This window comes from Crocodylus siamensis, chromosome 4 (genome assembly GCF_052110815.1).
Source record: "Crocodylus siamensis isolate JL-2025a chromosome 4, ASM5211081v1, whole genome shotgun sequence".
NCBI classification, from domain to species: domain Eukaryota; kingdom Metazoa; phylum Chordata; order Crocodylia; family Crocodylidae; genus Crocodylus; species Crocodylus siamensis.
This window is the reverse complement of record NC_143398.1, coordinates 22625615-22648172: the sequence shown is the minus strand read 5'-3', so window position 1 is coordinate 22648172 and position 22558 is coordinate 22625615. Positions and strand designations below refer to the sequence as shown.

At 42.7% G+C, this 22558-nt stretch overlaps 1 protein-coding gene across 3 annotated transcripts in view; it reads left to right on the top strand.

The window, feature by feature from the left end:
• Positions 1 to 22558, top strand: part of CCDC146 (coiled-coil domain containing 146) — a 144450-nt gene that overhangs the window by 78276 nt on the left and 43616 nt on the right. For 2 of the 3 annotated variants that reach the window (XM_090041930.1, XM_090041929.1), the window contains exons 3-6: positions 7432 to 7514; positions 11403 to 11612; positions 17215 to 17272; positions 18217 to 18393. In XM_090041930.1, the coding sequence (XP_089898056.1) occupies positions 7432 to 7514; positions 11403 to 11612; positions 17215 to 17272; positions 18217 to 18393 (528 nt within the window). The remainder of the gene's footprint in view (positions 1 to 7431; positions 7515 to 11402; positions 11613 to 17214; positions 17273 to 18216; positions 18394 to 22558) is intronic. The other variant, XM_090041931.1, reaches the window with a different exon arrangement.

Genomic DNA, 22558 nt, shown 5'->3' with positions numbered 1-22558 from the left:
TTGAAAGGGTCACAAGCAGGTCCCCAGAAAAACCCGTGAAAGCACGGGTTTCCCCTTGCAGGCTGGGATGATTGGAGGCAGCAGGCACATGTGTATCTGCGCACACAGATGTACATGGCCAGCATAGAGCAAAGGGGGGTCGTGGGAACAGCCCCAGCCACTGGATGCAGGTAAGAATAGGGAGCAGGGGATGGAAGTCCAGGGGACTGTCTGGGAGGTGGGGCAGGGTGGGATGTGTGTGTGTGCACGTATACACGCCTGCCTGCTGGCACTGGTAACAGTGGCCGGGCGCAAAGCTGTGGCAGGGCATGCGGTACAGGGGAAGAATCAGTGGGGAAAGGAGGCAGGGGTGGTCCTTCGCAGCAGGTAGCTGATGTACTTGGCCTGACGGCACAGGGTAGTGCCCATACATGCAGGGGCCCATGCTTGCTGCTCACGCTCTGGCCCAAGCAGGATGGAGGCAGCTGGGGACCCCCTCCAACAGGGCTGGGTGGGGCAGGGGACTGCGGATCAGGAGTGAGGGGCACCAGCATGGATCAGGGGGGCAAGGGGCTATGGCTTGGGGGTGAGGGGCACTGGCAGGACCAGGGGGTATGGGTCAGGACAAGCCATCAATCTTGGCAAATGGGTCCCGTATGTAAAAGGTTGAGAACCACTGGTCTAGACAACCATCGTTTTTCAGATTAGTGACAAACTCTTTTTTGTCAGTCAGAATGAGATGCAATACATTTTCCTATGTTGTAAGTGGGTCACTTTGCCTGTGGGCTTCTCTGAGTGAGCTTCTGCTCTCTGCGTTGCTCCTCGGCCAGTCCACACCAATAAAACAGAGTTTTTAAACAAACAAAATCTTAATGTGCTGTTTCAGACACTGGGAAAGGTCCCCTGTAGCTCTGGCTTCACACAACCGTCTGGCCCCTCCACACAGCCAGCAGTTTAGCTCAACACCCGCCTCTAGCTGGCAACTGTTCCCTCCCAGGTTGCTACCCTGCTGTTCTCCTCTCTGGCATTGGTAAGCTACCAGTGAGGTCCCTTATCAGCAGCTTCACCACAGCTACAGCAAGTCAGCAGGGCGGGCTGCCCTCTCTGAAGGGGAGACACCACCTTGTTACACACCTCTTACACCCTGTACAGCAATTAGCACAGCAATACTCTCACCCTTATCTGTCCTTAGGTACTACACAATAAAAAAACTGTGTTTACTTGCATACATCACACACCTTTTCCCCAAAAATCAGCCCCCTCAAAATTGGGGTGTACGTATTAAGTGGGGATAGAAGCATCCTCCTTTGATTCCTTCTTCACAGTTCAGCAGCATTTCTATTCAGAGAGCTGAGGGAATCAAGTGACATAATGATCCATTGTTTCTTACTCCACAAGTGTTAACTGTCAATCATCTCTCATTTTCAATGGTCTTGATATTCCACCAGATAAACTAAATTTCCTTAGGGCAATTTTGCTGTCTCCTGCTGCTCCTATAAGCCTAGGCAGGTAAAGCAGGTGAGTCAGTTGAAGATTAGGCATTGTCCCTGCTCTGTGCAGCCATAACTCTGCATCATTCTGTGCAGCCTCTTTTTACTCTGCACTGGTTTGACCTCATCTAGAGTACTGCATTGCCTTTCAACAATAGGATGCAGTATTATATTCCAGGGTGTGTTTTATGTGAGCAAATGGAGTAATCAACTAATACTGAACTTTGTTTAACATAGGATCATAGGAAAATAGGGCTGGCATGAGGTGCCTCCAATGAATCCATATCAGAATGGCAGAATGTTTCAAGTGGAGAACCAAAGGGGACTGCCCTGAACCTAGTGCTGTTTAATTTGGATGATGAAATAGAGAGCTTTTTGAGCAAATTTGCAGACAACACTAAACTAGGTAGAATTGCAAATACATTGTAGGATAGGTGTGCAATTCAGAAGAATCTTAACAGATTGGAAAGCTGGGCTGGAGCTAACAGGATGATGCTGGTCCAATGCTGGTAAACTGCAAGGTGCTACAACTTGGGAAGATAATCAAAAACACAAATACAAGATGGGTGACACGTAGCTGGACAGCAGCCCCGTGGAAAAGATCTAGGAGTCTTGAGTGAACTGCAAGCTCAACATGAGCTGCGGTGTGATGTAGCTAGACAAAAGGCAAATGCAGTTTTGGGCTGCATCAATAGAAGCATTAGGTGCAAGACATGCGATGTGATAGTGCCTCTTTACTCTGCACTGGTTTGGCCTCATCTAGAGTACTGCATGTAGTTTTAGGCTCCTCATTTTAAAGCATTTGGATGCTTATCTTGTTGGGATCCTTTGATCCTAGCTAACTTCCTGCCCTTGGGGCAGGAGGCTGGACTCAATGATCTCCCGAGGTCCCTTCAACCCTATGGAATGTCTATGAAATCTATGAAGTTAGAGAAGGCCCAGAGGCAGGCAACAAAAATATAAAGGGCTTGATATACAAGTCATAATGAGGAGAGGCTGAAGGAAATAATAATGTTCAGCTTGTAGAAGAGGTGCTTAAGGGTATGTGTAGATGAAACAAGGGGCATGTGTGCACAACACTTTAAAGTGCTATAAATGCTTTTGCACCACTTTAATGGTGTTGGTGTTTGCACGTGTTGGTGGGATATTGTGCAGTAATTTCAGGCGCTGTAGTGTAATGTGCCTTAAGTGACTTGGGGTGCAGAAAACTAAAACACCTCCGAGGACTTTTAGTTTGAGGCCCTACAGCCACGGAGTGAAGCACCGGGCTCCCTGCAGCTCAGGGGCTGTGCAGGCAGCCTGGCAGCAGGCTAGGAAGGCAGGCTCCACTGAAGGAATAAAAAAGGGTTGAGCCTGATCTTTTTTTTTCCCCTTCCCCTGGAGCCTCTCTGTCTGCATGAGTTGTGCAGGGACCTGGTCCTTCCCTCCACAGATGCAATGCCCTGGGCCTGAGCTGGGTGCCTGCAGGCAGGTACCTCTTGGGGGGGGGGGGCGCTGCTGCTGTGGAGGGGAGCACCAGCCCTAGCCCCCCAACCTAGGGACCACTCTGCCCACTGGCAGCTTGCCTTGCCTCCCCTCCCTCCCCTCCCCACCACCAGAGAGGCAGGTAAGACACAGGTGTACACGACACAGGAGTTTACTTTGCCCTAAACTGAAGTGGTGTTTTTAAAAAGCCACCACTTCAATTTAGGGCCCCTGTTTTGTCTACACATGTCCTAAGAGAGGACCTGATAGCAGTCTTTAAGTATCTGAAGAGCTGCAATAAAGCAAAGGAAAAAAACCTGTTCTATCTCTCTATCTCTTGGGAGCCACTGTAATTAAAATGCCCACAGCATCTCATGTATTCAGCATCCCATGCTTTAAAATGGTGGTGAGGAGTGTTTTAACTGAAGCTCAATCAATGAGCTTTAGTTAAAGCACCCCTCACCACCATTTTGAAACATAGGGGTGCTGAATATATGTGATGCCAAGGCTCCCGGAGCATCCTAATTCCGGATGAATCGAGGTTGCTGTGACGGGTTCCAATTAGAGCCTGTGTATAGGTGCCCATTAACTCTTAGTAAGAGGTAGCTAAGGAGGATCAGTACTAGTCTCTGCTTGCAATTCATAGTGTCTAGCTTTCTTGCAATAACTCTATAGTACCTTGTCACCACTGGGATTTAACAGCAGATAGAAAACTTGTGTTAGTTTTCCCAAGGTAAAAACACACTTTTTTTTACAATGAAACTGAAGCTGAAGCTAGTCAAAATAGTAGCTCATCCCAAAGGAAAGTATGACTTTTGTTGTGACTCATCTATTGCACATTTCTAGAAATAGAGGTAAAATGCAAATATTTATAACTATAAATGCCTATTTAGCTTGAAGAATTTAAAAAAGAAACAACATTATTCTTCAGGAATAATGCTTTATAAATATTTGATAGGATGCTTATATATCTGTCAGCTAAATCAGATTTTGAAATACACAGTTTTCAATTTAAGGATATTTCAATTTAAGGCATCTGGAGGGATCAAGAAACCCAATAAACGGGTTTAACCTGTCTGACACTGATCTCATACCAGCTTTATGCCATTGATTTCAAAAGAAGTATTACTCTTCTACATTATATGCATTGAAAGGGCATGTTGCTAATATTACTCATTTTACTGACTTCAGAATAAAATGAGTTTGCCAGCCCAATGGAATGGAATGAAAATTATTTATACAAAATAAGAAAGGGGATTACAGCACTGTAAGATGTAGGCACAGAGAAGGGCACACAAAAACATTTTTGGCTGAACTTTACAAAACCTGGGTAGACTGTGACATGTTTTAAGTTCATTCAAAATGGCATGCTATGAAGTACTGCAACACCTGGTGCATAGTGCTGTAATTCCTAACATTCTGATATCTTAAACTGCTGAGGCCATTCTACAGTCTTGACTCTGCTGAGGCCATTCTACAGTCATCGCTCAAGCAAAATTCACAGTGACATATATATGTGTGATAAATTTTCTGCTGTCTTGTACCTTGCGCAGTCATTTATACCTGTGTATAGTCGGTAAAGTTCTGTTAAGTCAGAATGGTAACATTTTACAGTCACCCTGCACAAGTGTAAATAGCTACACATATAGCAAGTTAGTGGAGTGAATGTACTGATACCTGTAAAAGGCTGAGTGTTTGGCTGAAGTGGAGAACTGACAACTGTTTCCTAAGCTGAATAGATACCCACACAGAAAATCAAGAGTGAAATAAAGAATAGGTTTTAATATGCACGCTGCCTGGAGAGATTGACTGATTGTGTTTCCATGAAGGAATGAATTGATCCTTTAAGTCCTTAATGCTGCCCCTGCAAATCATTTCTATCAAATGAGTAAACCTTACTGATGCAAATAAGTCCTATTAAAGTCAGTTTATGTGAATAAAGGATTACTCACACAAGTGGAGGATATAGTTTCGCATTTCCTAAATGAGGTTGGGATAACTGCAGGGTGTTTGGTAATAAGTATTGTTCTTAACCTCAAAAAGTGTTTGTTTGCTTGTTTGCCAGGTTTTGGTTAATAAGATTTCTGAGGTGGTGTGCTGGAGTGTTGGAGGCTGAAGATATTTTCAGCATCTTCCTAGGAGATGCAGGAGCTGTACCCTCCAAACAATGGAGCAGCTCTCACAGGAGCATGCTCTGGTGTCTTGTCTGTACAGGGAAATTAGTCAGAATAGCTGTTTCACTTTCCTTTCACAACCTTCCTTAATCTGAGGTTATTTGCAACTGGAGAAAATTTTATATAGTCTAGCTGGCTGACTGAGCAAAACCATTCTTAGGCAAGAGGAAGGTTCAGTCTGCGCCTTCTGGTCAAAGGTAGTAATATATATGATTAATAGACCCAGGTTCACACAGGCCAGGTGCAGACATTACACTATTTCCAGTTTAAGTTGTCAGATACTGATCTATATTCATAACAGAACAGAAGTTCCAGGTATGTAGACTGCTTTAAGAATGGTGGATCCGGATCTAGATCTGGATCAATGCAATATCAGATTTACTTGATCTAGATGAGACCAGTCTATCAAACTTCAGTACCAGATCCTCTCCCGACTCAAATTAGGTTGCAATCCCGCAGCATACCAGGTGCCTTTGTGGCTCCCCTGTTAACTTCCCTCACAGGACAGCTTGCTAGCCTTGAGCACATTTGGCTGCTCCAAGCTGTCAGCCACAGGGGGAAGGGGGTGTCTGTAACGCAAGGAATTTTCTATATGCAGTGTCCCAAGGCAGGGGAGGGATGCACTGCTTAGAAGGAAGGATTGGGCCCCTCAGAGCTCTAGGGAATGGCAGGCACCCTGTGTGATTCCTGCAATTGTGCCAGGCTATCCACTGGAGCTCCAAGAGATGGGAGATCACAGCTGCCATGGTCTCCCAGCCTCAGGAGCTACAATCTCTCTACCCTGGAGGTTTCATAAAGCCCCAAGGCTGGGAGATCATAGGAGCTGCAATCTCCCAGCCCTTGGAGCTCCAGCAAACAGCCTCGTGTGATTGCAGGAATCACACCAGGTGTCTGTCATTTTTCAGAGATCCAGGGGGCCCAATCCTTCCTTTTAAGGAGCATACCCCTCTCCTGACACTCCCTTCCCTCTCCCTCTCCCCAACTTGCAACTGGTACCAAAGAGACTCTCAGCCCCAGCAGCTTCCAAATCTCCATCCCGGCAGCACCTTGCAGCTGCCAGGACCCAGAGTCCCACAGCTGTGGATGCTGGGTCCCCACATCGTGTTTCCTGGTGCCTGGCAGCTGCAGGGCATGGTTATGATCATCCAAATCTGGGGATGCATGAAACCCCAGGGGCTAGGAGATTGCAGCTACTGCCGTCTCCCAGCTCTGGGGGTTTCACACAGTCCTAAGACTGGGAGACTGTGGCAGCTGTGCTCTCCAGCAAATAGCCTGCTGTGACTGCAAGAACTGCACTAGGTGCCTGCTTCTGCTGCCTCCCCCTCACCTCCCTGTGCTGCTGGCCAGGCTGCCAGGCATGCCATGGTGACCCACTCTGGAAGACTAGGGATGGGTGGGGGAGGGTCCACAGTGACAGCAGGGAGCTGGGGACATGTGCCTAACAGCCAATCAGGGATGGCCTCTGCTCAGCTGTGATTGGCTGCCCTCGAGAATCTCCAGCACACTGGGAGGCATGAGGGAGCACCCCCTGCCTTCCGGCTTTGGCCAGTGCATCTGCATCCTCCCTCTCCCCTCTGCCCCTAACAAAGAGCGAACATGAGTTACATTCACTCCTAATGTAATCTATGCAGTTTAGAGAAACTTGTATAGATTGGATCGATTCTGCCGTGAGCTTTTTGAATATCTGCACTCAGCCACAAGGAACATAGGGCTTTGGGAAAAAAGAGTGTCCCTGAAAAGGCAGAAACTGTCTTTGATAAATAATATCTATAATTAAATATACATTCTCTGGAAGGTAAACTGAGACTAGGCAAAAGCTCCTGGGCTTAGCAGAAGAAGGTAAATTGGGTCTGTTCTCTTCTATAGCTCAGGAGGAATCCCCATCTACTTGAGTTTGTAGTGAAATACAAGCTTAAATGAGTGAAAGCTCTCTGTTTCTATACATTTCTAGTGCTTTGTTCCAATTACTAAGGACATTTATTTATTTAAAGAAGGCCATTTGTCATTGTATAACACAAGTCTTTGAAGAGGAGAAACACAGCTGTCCAGTTGTACCTGCATGTAATAATAGGTGGTTGGCATAGATGGGATGTACAAGAAAGGGGACAGAGGTGCAGTCAACTCCATAACAATGCAAATAATATTCTTGTCTTCTTTTTTATTTATGCTATGGTAAACAAGCACTTTTCATGTGTATATTTTGATTTGATAGGTTACCAAGAACCAGATCAATTAAAGATTGCCAAAATAGTTAAAACAGTCTTATTATAAATACAAATGTTAATGTTTAATGGATTTCATAATTGCCTATTTCCATTCTCTAGTTATTTTCTGCTGGAAAAATTCCAGGCACCAGAGTAGCTGAACTCAAAGCAAAGTACACCTCTCTGCATGAGACAGTGATAAGGTATGATATTTAAAGATTTTCAGTATATTTCAGCATGAATACTTGACTCTAGAGTTTAGCCAAGGTTATAATCACTTCCTGGAATTGTGTCATTAGCTAAAGCATTACATGCTTAAATTAACATTCCTCTAGTGCAGAGGCCCTATACAAGGTCTTATTTATCCTCTACTGGGTACATCCACAAGTGTCCCTATGGCATCTTCTTTTTGGATGTACTAAATGATAGTGCAGTAACAGCCCATACTGTGCCGTGCACACTGCGTGTGCTTATTTTCAGCTGGGACATCGCCATAGCAATGTGCTATCATGAGGGAACATGTTGTTATGGCGACATAGCTGCAGCACCACAGTTTGTGACCACCAAAACTTTGTTGCCGCAGCGTGCTGCTACGGCAATGTAGCATCACGCATAGACATGCCTACTTTGATTCTATTTAAACCATATTTTGTTTCCCTCACCTCCTTACCTTCCTGTCTCCTCTTTAATAACAAGATTCAAGTAGTTATCTGACTTTTAACAGGTATCAAAAGTAGTAATGGCAATGAAAGAGAGCACATACTAAAGCAAATAAAATGTAAGGTGAAAATTAAGGGGACTAAGAAAATTTGAAGAAACAAAATAAATTTGTTTGGAATATTAGAAACAGGAAACCTGTGAGAAAATATTAAGTCTATTGAGCTAATATGGTGCAAAGGGAGCAATTAAGGGAGATAATAGCGTTGCTGAAAGCTAGATAATTTTTCCATCAGTTCTTACTTATTTCTATCTTTAGTGTGAGGCCTCAAGCAGGATTTAAAGAATGAGCAAGCCCTTGTGCCAGTCCTTCGTAGGGGTGAATTGCACTCTGTGAGAACATTCAGTTACAATAGAAAGGATTAGGAACAAATGGCGAAGGAATGTAAACCTCTGAGCTTCAAAGCATGAGTCAAACAACGCTAACTCTGCTGCAGACTGAGCCTACGTTTGTGCCAGTCCCTTTCCATACATATGAATAATCCTTATGCCAATGATGATTGTACCTATAGCAGAAGCAGGGGAGAGGGCTTGAAGCTGAGGGAGAGAGGAGGATAAATATGCACGGATGATAAGGAAGAGAAGGATTGTGGGGACCCTTGTGAGCAGGGCCTGACACAGGCATGGGTGAACTGGGCAGCTGCCCGGGGCCCAGACAGAAAGGGGACCCAAAAATGGTAATTTTAAAATTATTATTATCATTATCTCTTCCAAAGGGGGGCCCAATACTAAAAGTTTGCCTGGGGCTGCCAGGAGTCTAGGTACGGTACTGCTTATGAGAGGTAGGGATTCAGGGGTGGGGCATTAGGAGGTGTGGCAAATTAAGAAGGGATTAAGAGGAACATTTTTCAGTTCCTCCTACCTATGTGTGTTGGAAATTGGCAAGTCCCAAACCCCTTTAATTAGATTTGAGTTTCTCTCTTTCTTTTGAGTTTCTCTCCTTCTTTGTGCATGAACCAGCAACTTTGATGTCCCTGCCCATCTGTGACTGTCTCAGCCCCTCACTGGTCTTCTTTGTGAGCCAGCATTTGAGGAAACAGCTCCTTGGATGTAGGCAAAGTCAAAAACAGGCATACAAGAACAGTACTGTAAGGAGACAGTGAGAGTTGAGACTGGGGTAGGATACAAGAAGGGTCATGCTTCATTCGTACTACCAGAGCTGTGTTTGGCTCTGCAGCATGGCAAGTCATAGGTGTGGTTGGTAAGCACAAGTTTGCATGCTTAAGAGCCCAGATGTAATGTATTTGATAATGCAGATCTATTGTAACTGTTACATTATTTCGTAACAGCCAGGATGCATCACGACTTCTGAAATACTGAGCACAGGCTACTATCAAGGACTGTAGACTGGATTAGGTGGATTTTGGAGCTGGCATATAAATCCCGTGTCACTATTTTTTTTTAAGTAAATCCGCCAACTTCAGAGATTTCCTGTGCATGAAATGAGCAAGACTGCTGTAAGCAATATTTGATTCAAAACAGAATAAATGTCATAAAAGAACTGAAATAGTACTTGGTTAATACATAAAATCCTGTTTAGACCCTCTGTACTGCCATGAACATCATTCTTGAGAAGAAAAAAAAAAGATGTAACACATCAGCACACTGGGTTATTAGTTCCTGTTGTATATATAGTACATTCTTATTTCCTGTTGAAGTATGTGGTTTTCTTATTTTTGAGCTCAGAAAGGAAGTGATTATCTACCTTGTAGAACAACATATAAAGCGTCCTTCTCCTACTATTCCATTCTAGGTATATTTGTGCAAATTGACTTGTTTTGATTTTTAGCAATTTGAATTTTTATATTCTAGTTGTTTTGACTTTTTTACTCTGTAACTGGTTTGTTGGTAGGCTTATATTGTGGAAGAATAATAGTTTTTGAAGTAGAATTTTAGTGTTCTAGCTCGTTTTACTTGGTTCATTTATTTTAATTAGTGAAGGGCAAATGCTACTGTTTGGATCATTTCTCTTTGACTGCATAGCTTTTCTTTCGGAGCTTTGTGAACCTCAAAATCTACTTTAACTTGAATTTTTATTTAAATTATACTAAAAGCAAGTGAAAGTAAATAAAGTAATTCATATTCCAAAGGCATACACATAACTCCATAACAGAAATTGTTAGTAGGTTGTGTATCGCATAATATCAAGGTCTCACAGTATTTTACCATTTTGGCTATTCCATGATAAATGTGGCCTATTAAAACTAGTCTTACTCTTAAACATCAACTATTCAAGTACCACAAAATACACACTTACAGCATGTAGTAAGAGTAACAGAGGCCTGGTTAATTAAGGATATTATCACAAGGCATTGTGTCAATACAAATAGCCAGATTTTGGAGATGCCGAAGATAATTGACAATTCAACCACGATGAGGTCTTTGCAATATAAAGTCACAGTTGCAGCTCATGTAGAGTTAGCTGAGCTAGCTTTAAACCAGGTAACTCAGGTACTAGTTCAACAGAATAAATTGCAGAATAGTATTTAGTATTGCCCTTGATCTCTGAAAAAAGATTAAGTTAGGAGAGACCTTAAACCATGGAGCCAGGAATTACCATAGATCAAGGATAGACAATATTTTCTGTCTGCAGGCTGGAATGACCCACTCCGAGTCAGGGGCAGGTGGATGGGTGGGCAGTAGGACCCAGTGACTTCTAGTGCTTCTACTGGCAGTGGCACAAGGAGAGTGCCCACAGCCAAGGCCCTCTGTCACCAAATTCCACTAAAGCAGGCTGGATCCAGTGGTTCCACAAGCCAGCTCTGACCTGCAGGCCATAGGCTGATGACACCAGGTCTAGATGATTGGGGGGTTTGCTGTGGTTTTACTCCTAATACCTAGACTTCACCTTCATGTTGCTCTTCTTCTACTGCTGCCTCTCCAACAACAAGGAAACAAGTAAAGGAACAAACCTCTCTCCAACATGCCAAACCCTCTTCCTGGTTTGCAAAATCTTCAGTTACATGAGCTGTCCCTTCACCTTACTGTAGGTTGCAAAGGAACCTGAACCTGGGGCCTTAAGTAACAAACCAAAAAGGTGAAACATCCCAAATGCTCCCAGACAATTAAAAACCATTTCCACTCCCACTCCTATTCCAGTGCTCCATGACCACAGAACAGAGTATCCCTAAACACATTTTTCCAAGATCAGCTTATAACACTTGTCTCATTCACACAAAGTGACCTTTTTACCTAATGTATTTTCCATATGACTAAAGCATAAATCTTTATCCAGCAGTGTCAGTGAGGCTACGCAAAATATACTCTCATGGCATCCCATTTAATGTTAAACTATAAGATAAAACAACATAATTATGTTTAATATTTCCAGTACTCTTTTGACGCCTGATTTTAAGTTGTTTTATTTAAAACAGTTTACAGGAATCAGAGATCCAGTTGTTACAAGATGCCAAACGTTTCACTGTAGAGATAGAAAAACAGCAACAAGTACTGGAAAAAGCAGATGAGTTCCCTGAAGGATTTACCAGTGAAGTCTCCAGAATGAGGCAGCAACTACTTAAATATCAAAATGAATATAATGCTATTAAAGAAAGAGAGTATGAAATTCAGTATAAGTTGAACTGGTAGGTGACAATGTTAATTTCTGTGAATATTTTTGTAAGTTAATGAAACAGGTAATTATATTGTATATGCCTATTCCTGTCAACACCTTAAAAACATTTGTTACTGTGCATGTTTTTTCCTAGAGGTAGCTATATTTCAGTGCTGAATAAAGTGCCTCCTGCGTATCATTTGTATATCATTTTCAATGTATAAGGTGCTTTGTGATCCTATGAGGTTTTGTATGAATATATTATTGATGTTTTAATTTCCTTCTTGTGTTATACAGACTTGGATAAAGATCGGGCATATATCAATGGAGTATATATTGTTATTCTGTTATTTTATCCAACTATCACAATTTAATGTTTTAGAAAAAAAATTAAGCAGAAAACTTCTACTTCGGGACTTCTTTGAATACAAATGAAATTAATTATTGCTGAAATATAGTGATTATGGTTATAATGAAACACTTTTTAAAGACCAAAGGGTACTATGTAGTTAGCTTTCTTTATTAGAGTAATCAAATAAAATTAAATTTTCTGTAGTCCCATCTGTGCAAAACAAGAAGTTAAAAACCATCATTTCTTTTGGCAGAAGAAAATGTTTGACATTTCCATGAAAGGTTAAAAGACTAGTAGGTAACTTGATATTTTAAATATTTTATGTCTCTGGGCTTAATGCCCTGGTGTACTTCAAGCTTTTTTTAAAACTTAAAAATAAAACAGGATACTATAAATGTACTAATGGAAAAGTGCTCATGGCTCATGGGAGTCTGGCAAGTTGGTTTCTGAGGTTTCCTCAGAGATGCTTGATATTCTCTCTGACAACGCCTTGCTTTTGCCATTGTTCTCTTTCTTGTTTTTGATTTCCACCCAACCTTCTCCTTTGATTTATGTCCCTGCAGTCAGGTAGGATAACAGTGATCATCTGAACTGAGGTACCTATGATGTTTTTTTAACTTAACATTTCTGCATCTCCACAGAAAGTAATAAGGAGGTCTCTTTTTTTATGGCTGTCAGACTTAACCCAAAAATAACTTTTCCAGAAAGAAAGATGGTGTAATTCTGTCATCTTTCAATGCCACGTTGAAGGGAAAAGCTGGTCCACAGAACAATCTAAGTGGGCAAATCGTAATAGTGCATGGAACCTCTGTTACTGGACAGTTAAATGGAATAACTGGATGTACATAAATCTTCTATTTGACAAAACCTTCTGATGCAACATATCAAAGCAATCACCTGATAGATTAAATAATCGTATCAGCAGTTTAGGGTGTCTTTTTACTTGATATTTTATAATTATTTCAAAGAATTTTCAATGCTTTATTTTAGGGCTTAATTTATATTCCTTATGGTAATGTATTTAATGTCTGCATGTTTTCAACAGTTGATATATTTATCTTAAAGCTGTCAAATCTAATGGAGGCTACAGAATGTGGCAAAGGGATTTTTTTGTCTGTCTCAAGATACCAGTGAAATTAATGTCCACATGTAAAAAAAACTGACATAATGAAAAGCTACTCAGGAGACAGCAATGAATTAAAAGGAAGGAACTAATGACCCACCTTCAGTTCTGGCACAACTCCATTCAAGTCAGTGGATTTTCTGCTTGTGAACAAAGCTGATTGGGACCCAATGGTCAAGGGCCTGGAGTGAGATGGAGGGGAGGGATACCAGAAGAATAAAGTAATATAAACGAGGAAACATTCAGCAGGGATCATCTCTAACCAGAATTTCTCTGTCTTTTATGGATACGAGGCCTCAATTCTGGGGCGTAAATAAGAAAGTCTCTCTTCTTTACAAGGCTATCGTAGCAACAAAAATGGAACTTTAGCTGTAAAATTATAGTTTAAAAAGTAGTCAATTGAATTGAAGATGGGAATTATACATATCAAGGATTTTGAATGCCTCTCCGTGCATAGACAAAATGAGAAGTGGCATGTGTGCACGACACTTTAAAGTGGGCTAAATGCTTTTGCACTGCTTTAATTGTGTCGGTGTTTGCACATGTCCGTGGCATAGTGCACATTAATTACAGCTGCTGTAGCAAATTCAGTGATGTAATGTGCCTTAAATGACTTGGGACACAGCAAACTTAAAGCAGGAATTTAGGTTTTCTGCCCCTACAGCCTCAGAGCAAAGCACCAGGCTCTGTGCAGCTCAGGGGCTCTACAGAAAGCCTTGCAGGCAGCCTGGCAGCAACCCAGGAAGGCAAGCTCCATCCAAGAAAAGTGGCGAGCCTGATTTTTTTTCCCCACCTCCCTGGAGCCTGCCTGCCTGAGCTGCGCAGGGGCCCAGTGCTGCTCTCTGCGGCTGCGGTGCCCCCCAGGACTGCCCGAGCTGGGTGCCTGCAGGCAGGTGCCTGGGGGGGGCCACTGCTGCCATGGAGGGAAGTGCCAGCACCCCCACAGCCCAGAGACTGCTTCGCCCACTGGCAGCTCACCCTCCCCTCCCCGCCGCTGGAGAGGCAGGTAAGTGTGTGCGGGTGTGTGCAAGACACAGGAGTTTAAAGGGCCCTGAAATGAAGTGGTGTTTTTAAAAACCCACCACTTCAATTTAGGGCCCTTGTTTCGTCTACACATACCCTATTATATTTTCTATTGGAAACATTTTTCATTTAAAGCATAGGGCTTATTTCTGAACTCTTACTTGCAATAGTAGGGTTGAAAGGGACCTCGGGATTATCCAGTCCACCCTCTCTGCTCAAGCAGAATCATCCTTTTCTGGACCATCCTAAGCAAATATCTGTATAACTTGTTCTTAAAAACTCTAGGTACAGCCTCACACACCACTACCTGGCATAACTGTCTGAAACGTTAAAAACACCTTTTAAATTGCCTTATGTAAAGCAGAGAAACAAGGGCACTGACAATGTCTTGTGCCTAAAAGGACAGGAAGTAGTTCTAAAATATGCTCAGGAGATCCCAAGAAGGGAACCACACCTTCTGCAGCAGAGGGAGGTAATATACCCCATAGTCTAGGCCAATCTGACCATGAGGTAAAATTCCTTCCTGATCCCAAACATGACAAATGCTCTGACCCTGAGCAAATGAGAAAAACCCTCTAGCCAGAAACTTCTGGGTTTTTTAAGTCCCAGCAGTAGACTCAACACACACCAGTCAAAATCCCCAGCCTTGGCTGTGACCAATGGCCAGTGCTTCCGAGGAAGGCAAAAACCCCTCTGACACCTGTAGCAACAGGAAGGAAAAAAATTCCCTCATGGCCCCAGCAAACCCAGAAGCATGAGATAACAAGATACGGTCCACTCTGCATGGCAACCTGAGGACAGCAAATGCAACCCCATGCATCGACACCCTGCCTAGAGATCTCAAACTCCCTTTATTACCCTATCACTTCCATAAACTCATCTCAGCTTCTAATCTTCTTTCCTAGCAGAAAAAGTTGTGGAGCTTCATTCTTCTATTGCTGAACATGGTCCTGTCTGCTTTTCACCTGCTCTGGGTTGCAAAGTTCTTCTCCATCTCTGTGCAGTGCTCTGGGACATCTCTTGGGTATGTGTGTAGGGGTATCTCGTTGGCTTCCAACTGGTGCTCTTCATAGCACAATCCAGGATTGCTACTCCTAAATCATACCTAACCAAACACTTATCCAACCTGTTCTTGAAAACCTCCAGTGAAGGAGATTTTGCAGCATCCCTAGGCAGTCTATTCCACTGTCTCACTCTTCTAACAGTAAAGAAGTTTTTCTTGATATCAAATCTAAACCTACTTTGCTGTAGGATCTCCCATTATCAAAAAAAATCCACCGTGCTGCAAATTAGCAATACAGTGTACAGGTTCATGTGCATCACATGTAGTTTGACATCGCAAACCTCACATGCATGCTCATCAGGACATGCCTATTGAGTTCAAGATGAAGCTGTTAAAGAAAGCAAGCCTGATCAACTATTTTGTTACTATATTCATCAGTATATGCAAGCTAAGCATACTTTGATAATCATCCCAGAAATATCATGCGGGCATCTTGGTATCTCCAATAATGCATTCCAGCTATACACATAAGTGTGCAGCACCTTCTGGGAATTGTTAAATTGTCCCAGCCAAAGTCAAAGGAAGTTGAAGGCTCTCAGTGTGTTGCAACATTGGACCTAAAATGATTTTAAAATGTTCTCTATTGGATATTATGCTGAGTGCTGAACTAACAGACCTCTCTTGATGACTATCATTTATATTTCCAAATGTCTCTTGCTTAATTTTTATATTTTTTGTGGCAGTTTGCAGCTGCAGTCATCCCTTGGGAAAAAGTTATGAATTTACTTGGCTTAATGATCTGAAGTTTTTTTTAATACATTACAGTCACACTATTTTCGCATTCATTTTGATGTATTAACATGAAGACTATTAGAAATCTACAATAATAGTACATCTCCGTATTCCCAAACAGAAATGATTAAGCTTAATGTTTATATTCTATTATTCTTGACTTATTCTTATTGTCAGTAATGATGCTGATAACAGTTGTGAACATGTGAAGATGAAGAAAACACCCATCCCACAGGATATAAAACAGAACAAAACAAAATAGAATGAGTGTCAGGTGCCTGACGCCTATTGTTATACAACCAGCAATTTGCTAGACTTTCACTTCTCTGCCTAGAAACCTTCTAATTTTGAGTATAAATTATTCATTTAATTTATTTATTGTTATGACCAATTTTCCTGTAGCTTAAATTCCTCCTCTCCTTTTGGTAGTCACCCCAAAAATAAATTTATAAAGAATAATTGTATATCATCCTCAACCTTTGCTCCCATAAGGTGAACAAGCCAAGCTTTTTAATATCCTTTGATAAGGGAGGTTTATTATTGCCCTAATCAATCTTATAGTCTTCTTCTGCATCTGTTCCAGTTTGAATGAATCTCTTTTTTTTTTAGCATAGATGCCCAGAGCTGTACATAATGTACATAATATTTTAAACACAATCTCAACTATGCCTGGGACAGTAGTCTGACATCTTCCCTAGCTGTCCTAAAATAATGAATGCATGCCATGCATAAAATTAATTTTGTTAAGAGAAAAATTGTGTTTCTATCTGTGTTTCATGTTTAGGCTTTATTTTAACTTAAACATGAATGTTCCTTCTTTTGCCTTTTCATTTCCTTCAGGTAAAAGGAAACGGCCCTCTTGAGGGAGCTTAATTTTGGTTTTTCAACCTTCAGTTGCCTTTTGTATGTGTCACAGAACATGAGGCATAATATCTTTTTACCTTCCTCAGATGACAACGCTTTTGTTGTGAACTAGTAAAGGCAGCACAGGAATCTGTTCTGATGGGACGGTGTTGGTCAGAAAGGGCAACAGAAACGACTGAATTAATCTCTGCAGCCTTAAGCTTGTACTTGTGATGCTCTACGTTACATAGGTCATTGTCAAGCACTGCTGTTACGATTTATGTTTTGGTGACAGTTTTTATTTGATTTAATCAGGGTTTTTTTAAAAACTGGGATTGTGTTACCATTGTTGTGATTATATCAGTGCCAAACCAGAAAGCCAACAGAAGTGCTTTAGTGGTTTGCTTAGGTATTTAGACAACCACAGTATGCCACCATCTTGTAAGTAAATCATTTATTTCCTTATGTTTGACTCTATCTGTGATTATTTTTTGTAGCTTACAAGAAGAAAAAAAAATCCTTCAGCGGGAGTATGAGAGAATCCCCAAGCAAGGTGTAAGTATAAAATGCATGTCACTGGAGAAAGTCATGTTTTGTGCCCTCAGCCTATAAAACTAAGATGAAAATGCTATTATAAATCTAGAACACGAATGGGAGCACCAAGCATGCAGATGTGTATCAGTCATCACTCAGTCAGGAGAGGAGCAGGATTTCAGACATACCTGTTTCCTGCTGTCCAACTGTGTACAGTGCCCAGGCAATTTAAGCTATTCTTCAGAGTTTCCTAATTCTCTCCATTAAGTGTAGGCTATTCCAGATTCCTGATCCTGTCTATTTGGATTGTGCTTTCAGAGTAAGACACCTATTTCATAGGTGTCACAAAACTGAAGTGGGGGTATCTGCAAGGATGATCTGAATCTGATCCATGGAAACTAAACTTCTCAGCTTGCCAATGCTAGAGTCTCGTCTGTTGGAGAACAGACATATTGGCAGAGCTTTGTGGAGTAGGTGGAACTTCTGCTATTTGTTTGTACCTATTTTATGGATAAATAAAGGTCTATAAATAAAGGTCTTCAGGGCTATCAGGCCAAATCTCATAACAATGTTCTTAATAATAGGGAGAACCAAACCAATATTAGTGCATGAAAAATATTGTGTAGAATTATGTTGATTTTAAATTTCAGATTTAAAATAAAAATGTGAAAGAAAATGTAATGAAAATGTAATGCAATCAGAGGATTTCAGAGGTTTTGATAAAAGTGGCACAATAAAAAGAAAAATGCATTTGACTGCAAAAAATACCAAAATAGTACACAATTCATTCAGGCTCTTTAATCTTCTTTTTTAAAGTAACTGTTCTCTAAAGAAAGATCAATTAATTCCTGAACAAACAATACAACAGTATTCTGGTGCACGCTTATTTATGCAAGGAATACACTTCTCCTTTCCTAAAACATACAAATATGAGGTGTATATAATTTTGGATTGTATTTTTAAAGGAAACAGAAAAGAGAATTAAAATGTTGAAAGAAAATTGTGAAGAGCTTCGTAAAGAAACAACCCAAAGGAGAGCAGAGATCAAAGCACTGAAGGAGGATGTGGCATTCAAGCAAAAACTGATGTTAAAAGAACAGAAAGAAGTGGAGGAACTTCTAGAGCAGGAGGATAACCTAAAGGTAACATATAAATGTGTATATAGGTGTTTGTGTGTCTGCAAACTCACCCAAAAAATAACACATTAAATATTTGTGCTGTCATTCCAGTATGTACTACCACAGATTACAGTGTTAGTCAATATGTGTGTATTATGCTGGTGGGTCATTTCTATAAACAGTTTTTGGAAACTAATAGGCATAGTACTGACAAACAAGGAACTTCCAGAATGATCAGAACTCATGAGCTAATTTCAGCTCTGTGTGTGCGTGCGCGCATGTGTGTGAACAGGTCTCAGTTAACCAAAGAAAAAAGAACATAATAACATTTCTGTGAATTATAATTACAGAAGACTGGGAGTTTTTAGTCAATTGTTTCTTTAATTGAAAATGTAACATCTAAGACCCTAAATTTTCTGTGTGATTATTTTTGCTGATTTTTTTATTTTTACATCAAGAACACTGAAAATTAAATAACAGCTTTAAATAGTTATAATTTAGAAATATCACTGATGGGCCCACATCTGGTTAGTTTTGGTGCCTCGTGCCTTCATTATCAGGTCTAGACTGGTCTTTACACAAACTTCGTTTTTTGTGGAACCCGACAGACGCCCTCTGGATAAAGCAATATATCAGACATCACTTGACTGTAGTAAGTAACAGTTCTGCTGAAGTAACAGGCATATCAAGAAAAATAGGAACATGAGACACTTGAATTAAAACTTGTAAGAGGCTCTATGGAAGCTCAGAGCGGGGACACAGATTAGTGTTTAAATGGAATGTTTCGACTTAGTTCCAAACACCAAAATTAAATGAATTTAATGCTGGAATCTTTTGTTTTAATAAAACATTTAAAGTTTTATATACACATATACATGATACACTCCTCCCCCGCTCACAAACACACATATAAGCTTCCTGTCTATGAAGAGTTCTGCTATTTCTACTACTTGCCCTGTTATGGATGAAAACAAATTTCAAAATATCAGAATAACTTGGGATGGTCATCATTATAGGCTAAGTATAGATGTTGAAAAAGCCCCTGACAGAAGGGCTCTAACTATTGAACTTTACTTAAAGTGCTATAATTTAGAGAGGGAATAAGCCAAACAGACATTCACCATTTGGTTGGGGGTGGAGGGGAGAGGGCGGGACTCAGTGCCTGCCTGCACTGGCCAAGTCCACCAGGTGGGGGGTGCTCCTGCATGCCAGCCCCAGAACCAGCTGGGGGAAAGAGGTGAGGAATGGAGCTGCCGGCCACTGTGCTGGGAACTGGGGCAAGGTGGGGAAGGGGAGCCCCCCCACCACATTGACTTGGCCCAGCCCCCTCCTGATGCCCCAGCCAACAAGCTGCTGGGGGGGGGGGGGGGGCTCGTGACACTGGGCTTCCTTCTCCCCTTGCTCCAGTTCCCAGTGTGGTGAAAAGCTAGCTGGGTAGTCTGCAGTGCAGCTTCTGCCTGCCATTGGGCTGGTGGAGGACACTCCCTCCGAGACCACAGCCAGCAAGCTGTGGGGGGACCCCTAATAGTGGGGGACTTCCCCCCCTCAGACTCTCGATAGATGCAGGCAGAAGCTGCAGCCCTGGCCTAGCAGGCTGACCCCTCATCTGCCCTGCCAGGCAGGGCTGTGCCACCCTGGCTCAATGTGCCATGGCCCCAGGTAAACACTGCTCAGGAACAATAAAATCCGGCACAAAATGTGCCAGTGTTTATTCAGCCATACTCATTACACATGTAGGTGCACCTCCAGTGTTTTGGCAGGATGCCTAGGTTTTGCTTTTAGGCCTGGTAGACAGTAAGAAGCTAAAGATGAGGCCCCTGGAACACATGACACTTAAGGTGTGATTAACCAGATAATCACATTCCAAATAATTCCCTATCCACGTGTTAATACAATTAATGCTAAGATATAACAAGGAATAAGCCACAAAGTTATTATAGAAAAGGTGTATAATAATTTTTGGCTAGTTCCTATCACTCCATTAATTGAATGTGTGGCCAAGCTGATTGGGGTTTCCAGCCTTCAGAGAGCATAGGGTCCCTTGACTTCTGTGAGCTTTTAAGACTGAGAGTTGTGATCAGCTGCAGCTCATAGCTGCAGAAACACATTGGAGCTCTTGATTCCAATATGCCCCTTTTGCTAGTAACTTGGCAAATCAGGCTCCCAACCTTCAGGGTGCAGCTGGAGTCAAGAGCTCTACCACATCTCTGCAGCTGGGAGCTCTAACCAGACGATCTGGGCTCCCAGTCCTGGGGTACACCAGGCAATCCTACAACTAGGAGTCCTGCCAGCTGATCCAGGGGCAAGGCAGGAAGCATGATTGTAGGGATTATGTATCAGATACCATTGCATCTTTAATTGCACATCTACCAGAGACCTAGGAAATTTATATGTAAAGGCTATTTTTGGTCATTTTACTGTGTTTTGTGGCTCTCTAAGCTCATTACATATTGCCTTCTAGTAATTTATGGTACCTGCAAATGTTACACTTGGTTTGACCTAACTAGGGTTAGGCAAATCTTAGTGCCAATCTGTACGGATATTTGGGGAGGTTGGATCAGGCAAAAAACAGCTGGCCTGCTCTAACTTAGTTCACCTGAGGAAACTTAGATTAGGAATGGGATAGCTTGATTTAATGAACATCTGTACATATTTAATGAATGTCTGTACATAACTCAGCTGTTTGCCTCAGCCCCAGAGCTGCACTCCCTGCTTCTCCCCCAACTAGTCTGTTTTTAGCCTTCCAGTCCTCCCTGCCCTGGGTGAACAACCTCCTTGCCACAGATCTATCAACTCCCCCACCACAGACCCACCAGCCCCCAAAACTGGTAGACCCCCCTCCCACCCAACTTACTTAGATTCCTGGCACAGCTTCCAGTACTAGTGAATGTGCACTAGCTAGACCTGATTGTAAGGAAAACTTACCAGGAGAAGGAGAGAGGCAGCGGGATGCTGCACCGGCAGCTGGAGTTGCCATGGTCAAAGATCAAAGAAAAAACCCACAGCGGAGCTGGGAGGAGCCGGGAACAGCTCCCGCGTCCACCTGGGCATGCTTTATAAAAGCGTGCCAAGGGCAATTGGCTGGGCAGGCAGCCAAAGCTGGCAGAAAAGGCTCACCCAGAAGGGAGCCAGGGGGACTGGAAGGAGCATCCCTGGCTGGCCCAGAAGGGTCAGAGCAGCTGGACAGCAAGGAGCAGGAGGAGGCTTGGTGGCTTCCTCGGGAAGGGAGCGTGGAGGGAATACCGGGCCAGCATGGGCCCAAGGAGCTGCCGGCGGACCCGTTGTGGGCCAGAGCTGGTAGCCCCAGTGACTGGTATGGCGACAGACGCAGCGAGGATGGGACCCTGAACCGAACAACCAGCAGGAGGTACCAAACTCAGGGAATCAGCGATGCATCAAGGGAGGCGGCAGTCTGGGTAAAACCCGGCTTTGCATAGACCAGAGAGGGGCCACAGAGAGTGCTTGGCACTAGCTACACCAGTGGTCAACAACCACAGCCCCAAGGGACCAAGTCCTGAGGAGGGCCCAAACATCGGCCCTGACAAGCAACATCACGGTTGGCATTTGGCGAGGTGTAGGGGAGATGGAGCCCGAAGAAGAGGTGGTCACAAGGAAGGCTAAGGGAAAGAACCAGGGGGACAGGACCATAAATCTTCCTCCCGATTTAAAACCCCTTATTAAAGACGTGGCAGGAGAGACCCCTGGGGATCCGACCTGAGGGTACTCCCACTAGCCTGGCCGTACAGCCCAAGAAGCCACAGTGAGATTCTTAAAGAGTCCACACATGCGACACTCGGGAGAAAGGCATGGGAAGTTACAATGATCTACAATCACACGGCTTAAAGCAAGCCATGTGGTCATAGATCAAGCACCACAAACATATGCATGTACCCTCAGGGTATGCCTAACTGGCACAATGCAGTGCTATATAGATAACCAAAATAGCTCTGCATGAGCTATCTTAGGAGCTTGAAGAAGAATTTCCATCTTCAGTACAGCACTTCACCTAGACTAGTTAGCCCCATTGAGAAGCCCAAGTATGTTTGCAAGTGTTGTGTATTAGCAATAATGTGGTCCACTTATTTCTGCAATTTGAGCTAGTTTCTTCAAAGATAGTTTGAGTATCTCTACATGGCATCATGTAATGCCACATTGGAAGACCCTTCCGTTTACAGCAGAGAGGTACAAA